Consider the following 6157-nt stretch of genomic DNA (forward strand, 5'->3'; position numbering starts at 1 on the left):
TTTATGAAGCTGCAAAACATATTCAACTGATCAAAATTACAAGCTACTAATATTACGTGATTATGTTCAACCATCCCTGACCAATCTCTCTCATACCACCCAATAAAAAGGGCGGGAGCGGCCACACATTACAACAGCTACACAAATTTGCTACTTAACTGCTACAACGATTATTCAATGGTAGCATGCGGGAATGATAAGGGTGCATAGATGAGCCTGCTTTCTGCAAAAGAAAAGCAGAATAACAAGATGCTAGAGTAGCTGCTATACATGACAACACATTGTGAAGCAGCACAGAAACTTTTGCGACAGATGCTTCAACGTTTCTTAGCTCTCTCCATATTACTACCAGTGGTGCCCTTTGAAGAACCCATCACATTCCCAGCATCTGTTTTTGGCCTCCGTGAATGCATTGGATGGGAAGGGCCAGCAGCATTACCTACACCTTGTCCGAGGTTCCCCGAATGATGTGCGCTCTCTGTCGAAGGAAGTGCCCATCCATCCCTATTCACACCATTCTGAACACTGCTCCCAGACCCTAGAACAAAGAAGTTGAAACATTAGAATAATGGCCTCATATCCGTCTGGCAGTTACTGGTTTACATATATCACACCCATATCCGCCAAATATACAATTATCTCTGTGGAAAAGAAAAGGACTCCAGACTTCCAAAACCAAAAATATCACACCCATCGCTACATCGTGCAATTTCTCCCACAATGTGAACAAAAGAAGGAGAGCTGGTTTGATATTCAAGTATCTTTAAGAAAAGAAAAAGTATTCTTGTCATCCAAAACCAAAGATATCACACTCACTATATCAACCAAATCCCACCAAAATGTGAACAAGAGAAAAAAGGAGTAGTAGTTGGATATTTAAACAACAACAACTAAGTCTCAGTCCCAAACAAGTCTGGATCGGCTATATAAATCCCACTTCTTCATTTAAGTTCATTTTATATCGTTACACTAACGAAAAAATGCTAGTGTGAAAACAAAAACGTGTGTGTATATATATTATTATAATAATAATAATAACAACAACATTAGACGTTATCTAACAAGTCTAAAACCTATTCTCAACTAGTAGATGATATTCAATTATCTCCATGGAAAAATAAAAAAAGTAGGGGGAACATAACACCAACCTACAGAATTTTACCCCACCCCCCAGAAAAAGATACTGTATTAAAGATGTTTTACACAAATGGGATGGTATAGGACATACTTGCATAGCGAAGACAGACGAGTTGAAAAGCTAGGAGAGCAAACAGAATGATATACTAGCATATCCTAGTATACTTACCAGTATCACCTTGTAAATTAAACCCACCATACAGGCCAGGTAGCTGATTTCTAGCTTTTCCTTTCCAGGTTTCTTCAAATCCATCAAGTTCATCTACCAAAAGACACCAATTATTCAGAAGCAGTTCACAGGAACCAACAAATGAGGACTCTCGTTTAGCAATCACTTACTTTCATTAAGGTTGTGTAATGTCTGCATGGTGTCCACCCTGCCATCTGAATCGAGTTTCCGCGACAAAGAATGACCCTATATTATCAAACTTCCATCAAGTCATTTATGCATAAAAAAAATCAAGGTCTTGAGAAGTCAAGAAAATAAATAGGTAGTTCCACCTTTACTGTTAGCGGGAAGAACATACCTTATTATGTATTCCCCTTGAAACCCTGTGACTTGCTTTCCCAGTAGCTGAATCAGCTTCTTTACTTTCCTCGAAAGTCAGCTGCAAATCCAAACAAAAATGAAAGATATGGCAAGGCCCTAGCAAACCCGAGCTCTATAGTCCTATAAGTGCTATAGTCAAAATCACTTACTCCATCACTTCCGCTCCTCCTTGTTTTGGAAGAAGTGTAATAGGTACCATTTGCACCACCATAGGACACGGTAGAACTCTGAAAGCTAAAGCTACGTACTTGCGGCTGTTGGACATTATTTGCTCTCTGGAAATCATTCTGGAATACCATTTGCTTACTCTTTCTCTCTGCTAAAGTAATATATTATTCTTCAATCAATATCAATACAAGCAAAGACCTTACAACCCTGGAAATGAAAATTAACTATACACACATAATTATAATGGAACTATGCTCACCTCCTGCTCCATCATCTGGATATTCAATAAAAGGCTCAGTTCTTGACCTAGCATGCTTTCTCTTGTTCTGTTTCTCCTCTGTGTTCTGTTCCTTATCTTTCGAAATATCCCTTTCCTCCTTCTCATCATCAGAGTCCAACTCCTCAATAACAGGACCCCTAGACCTAGGCTGCTGGAAGGGGGCAGAAGGTTGTTGGAAGGGGACAGAATGCTGTTGGAAAGGGACAGAAGGCTGTTGTTCCAGAAATCCAGTCATGTGAGAGTCCATGAATGGGCCTCCGCGAGGACCGAAAGGGGTCGATCCAAACATGCCTCCAAATGGGTTTGTGAAGAACGGATCATCAAACGGGTCTCTGCCTCCAAAAAAGCCAGATAATAAACTCCTCTGGCCTCCAAATCCGCCGAAACCACCAAAGCTTCCAAAAGGATTACCAAAATTGGAAAAGGGGTCTCTGCCTCCCTGCATTTTCAACTTTTTGCCTGAAAATAAACCAAAGGTCGCTTCACTCAGTAAAATGTATTATAAACAACAATATCTTCATGCACAGTGGTGGAAACAGACAAAGTGAAATAAGTCTGGACATATGACCTTGAACCCAAACAAGGCAAGCATTTCAACTGTACAGAAGCAAGAAAATATGAATGTAATCCACTGTGAAATGATAAGAAAGTGAAAGCTGTATAAGACTTCCTTCTCTTGGAACCAAAATTACTTGGAACTGTGACCAGGAGTAAACTTTGAAATTTGGTGACTCGTGTTTCGTAATCTCCATTTGTCTTCCCCAAAATATAGTTCTATCGTCTATCCCTTGCTACTTTGTACATTGAAGCTCAAACATAAGTCACCTTTTTGACTATTGTAGCAGTGTATGCCGCTACATATAAGCAGACATACTTGCATGTAAACTGCATTCTATATATTATAGTATGAATGCAAATCTTTTAACTAGTATTTCGTTTCTATCACACCAATAGTAGCTTCGCAAATCCAAGTGAAAACAATCCTCCAACTGACTTTCTCTCTTTTCAAACCAAAAGATATTAAACATTTGGATAAAGTCAAGGAGTACAGTGGTGTGAAGGGACCATTATAAGGTGTTGATCCTTTCTTAGGGGTACAGATACTATGACACAAGTTAGACGAACATCTTCCCTACCAATTAGTCAATCAACAAATCATTGGCGCCTTATTCTCACAATTGTGGTCAACGCTATAATCTGCTATAGTTAGGCTTAGTTTAAAACCAGTACTGCTGAGTAGTTTCCCTTGTTAGGCAAATTGGGTTTCTCAAGAACCAAAGATTCCCTAAATATATCAGGACAACAACTAGACCCTAAATTCAACAAGTTGATATTATTTAAATATGGATCCATTTTTTTCCATTTTTTATGACTAGGAACTCACAGCCGTTACACTTCGAGTGCACCAGAGTAAACTGCTTCGGTGTAATATAGCCCACAAATCATACCTGAGAGGTAAACCGCACTAGGGAATCCATGTACGACGAACTCAACCGAGAAAACATGCAGAGGGTTTCGAACCTGAAACCTCCCATTTGGGATATTCCCTGCTCAACCAACTCGGACACCCTTGTGGGTAGCTTCAATCCACTAAATCTGTGTTGCCTTTTACATTCTAATTTGCCCACATTTAATGTGATCTCCTCTAGTCTTGTCCGATCTTATATGATTGTTCATTTTTCTTAACATATTGTTCTAATGAAATTCATTTTGTGGATGGGCTGATCTTATTCTACACCATTTTTGTATTGCTCCAAACTCCAACATCCCTACTTCAATTTTATGTTACTTCTGATCAATTTAAGAGTCTTCTGAAAGATAAAAGACAAAACCTAGATATCTGAGTTGTTTGCATTTAGCATTTTGCACAACACTACCGCTCACTCTCACTTCTCCTTTCATTCTTCCTACCGGTAGCTAGACATCCCATTGGGAACTAACTTCCAATACATATAATCTGTCTTATTTTAGTTGAGGAGAGTTCAACTTCCTAGTTGGTCTCACCAATAAAGAAAATATCACCTGTCCCACTATCTAGGGGAAATTACTACTCTCCCCGTCCATCTTTATTTGTCCACTATACTAAAATGAATATCAAGAGATTTAACACTTAGTTCCTAATTTACCCATATCATTAACTATAGTCATTTCCCCAATGCATTTCCCAAGACATTATATTTATTATATTCAAAGGGTGATATAGTACAATTGTCATTTTATTTATTGCTCTTAAAAGTGTGTCAAGTCAATACTAGACAAGTAAAAATAGACGCCCTACCTTCAACTAATCGTCTAGTAAATTGCTAACAATAAACGAACACAGAAAACGCTGAACTTAAGAATGAAAAGGCCAACCACCAATACATCATATATCAAAATTCTCTCTACCTAACCCATCTATCAAAAACCAAACAACCCTCACCCCCACAACCACCAAAAAAACAACGTGGTTACATCCTCCTTGCTACTAGAGATTCTTAATCAATGAACCCGACCCAAAAAAAAACAATAAGAAAACAACAGCAATAAGAATAACAAGAGATCTTGGAATATAAGAGAAACCATACAGAAAGTTATGGAGATAATTGTTTGAGTAAATCAACAAAATTCCTGCAATTCTATTACCAACAAAACCGAAAGATAGTCCATTTATCATTTACGAGCATAAACCATTCATTTAATCGCCGCGATCAACTCAAAATTTGAAGAACAGATCATATACAGAAAATTTCCAACAATACTAACCATAAATTAGGTTCTAACGATAAAAACTATCATCGATCCTCAAATTAAACCAAAAATTCTTCTTTTTTACAGTAAATACAAGCAAATTAAACCCTAATCAGAGAAAATTGACGGAACGTTACCTGTAAAAATCAGAATTTAACAAACTTTGCGAAGATTGAATCGGATCAGAAGGAATTAATCCACAATACGAAGAAGGATATTTCTTTCCTGATATTCAGATGAAAAAATATATAGATTTACGGATATCGGATTTTTTTTATTAATAACTGTTTAAATTAACTGACGGTTTCGCGAGGAATGTTCTAGTACGTGCCAGCAAAGGTGTTAAGTGTCAGGTCATTTTTAATAGTGGGCTGGGCTTCTGGGTTATAAAGCCCAATCTTCTTTTCATGAAGACCAAGATCTAGTCCAACTACTTTATGCATATATCGTGTACTTCCTATCAACCATTTAAAAAATAGGAAACAACACAAATCTCCTTAGTTTTGATCGTAATTACATTCAGACACAGTAGTTTAATAAATTACCTTCCGTACCATTTGTTGTTCACCAGATACATGTATCTCAAATACATGCGACTCAAATTATGTATAATTTGTTCCAGATATGTTGATTGACTCTCTCGCTCGCCTCTCTCCCAATATATTTGCATTTTATAATGTGTTTGAATTTCACAAGTTTTATGTACTCGTGTATCCAGTATCAATTTTATGTATTTATGTATTCAAAATTAATTTCAGTCAATTGACTCAATATATCTGATATTAATTTTATCCTCGTATATCTCATATCAACTTCATCTAGTGTATCTGATATCAACTTCATCTAGTGCATCTGATATCAATTTCATCCCGTGTATCTCATACTAATTCCATCAATGTATTTGATATCCAATATTTACATGTATATAGACTATACTATCAAAAAATCCATTGATACATTCATCAGTATATTCATGCATAGAGAGAGCAAAAAGAGTGGGAGAGAGAAAGTGAAGGCGAGAGAAAAGAAAAAGAGGACATAGCGAGAGAAAGAAGGAGAGAGGGGTGGACAGAGCAAGGTTAGGAGAGATGAGTAATTATGTTATTAATGTAGAGTATATGTAATTATTTTAAAGTAATGAAAGATTTAATAGATGTGATAGAGATGTTTGTCTGATTGGGTAGTTTTCCCTTTAACAAAGATCAATACATATTTTGGATTGATTTACACAAATATACCTTTTTAGATAAAATATTGAATTCTTATTTTTATTGGTTATGCAAACATAGATC

General features: G+C 36.7%; 1 protein-coding gene across 2 annotated transcripts; it reads right to left on the bottom strand.

Annotated features, from left to right (window-relative positions):
• On the bottom strand, positions 1-5158 carry LOC129889914 (uncharacterized). 2 transcript variants are annotated; one of them, XM_055965388.1, is made up of 7 exons: positions 5003-5158; positions 2115-2594; positions 1837-2003; positions 1665-1745; positions 1477-1552; positions 1307-1399; positions 1-538 (listed from the first exon to the last, which is right to left on the bottom strand). In XM_055965388.1, the coding sequence occupies exons 2-7, from the start codon at positions 2578-2580 to the stop codon at positions 318-320; spliced, it is 1104 nt and encodes a 367-aa protein (XP_055821363.1). In that variant the 5' UTR covers positions 2581-2594; positions 5003-5158; the 3' UTR covers positions 1-317. The 2 variants fall into 2 exon arrangements, with proteins under 2 accessions (XP_055821363.1, XP_055821362.1); XM_055965387.1 differs by having other exon boundaries at positions 1837-2006.
• Between the last annotated feature and the right edge of the window lie 999 nt (positions 5159-6157).

This window comes from Solanum dulcamara, chromosome 5, assembly GCF_947179165.1.
Source record: "Solanum dulcamara chromosome 5, daSolDulc1.2, whole genome shotgun sequence".
Classification (NCBI taxonomy): domain Eukaryota; kingdom Viridiplantae; phylum Streptophyta; class Magnoliopsida; order Solanales; family Solanaceae; genus Solanum; species Solanum dulcamara.

Coding starts and splice junctions, on each gene's coding strand:
- LOC129889914 (XM_055965387.1), bottom strand. CDS start 2,580: ATGCAGGGAGGCAGAGACCCCTTTTCCAATTTTGGTAATCCTTTTGGA. Junction 1,400..1,476: donor ATTACACAACCTTAATGAAA/GTAAGTGATTGC, acceptor GTCTTTTGGTAG/ATGAACTTGATGGATTTGAA. Junction 539..1,306: donor TAATTTACAAGGTGATACTG/GTAAGTATACTA, acceptor TCTTTGTTCTAG/GGTCTGGGAGCAGTGTTCAG.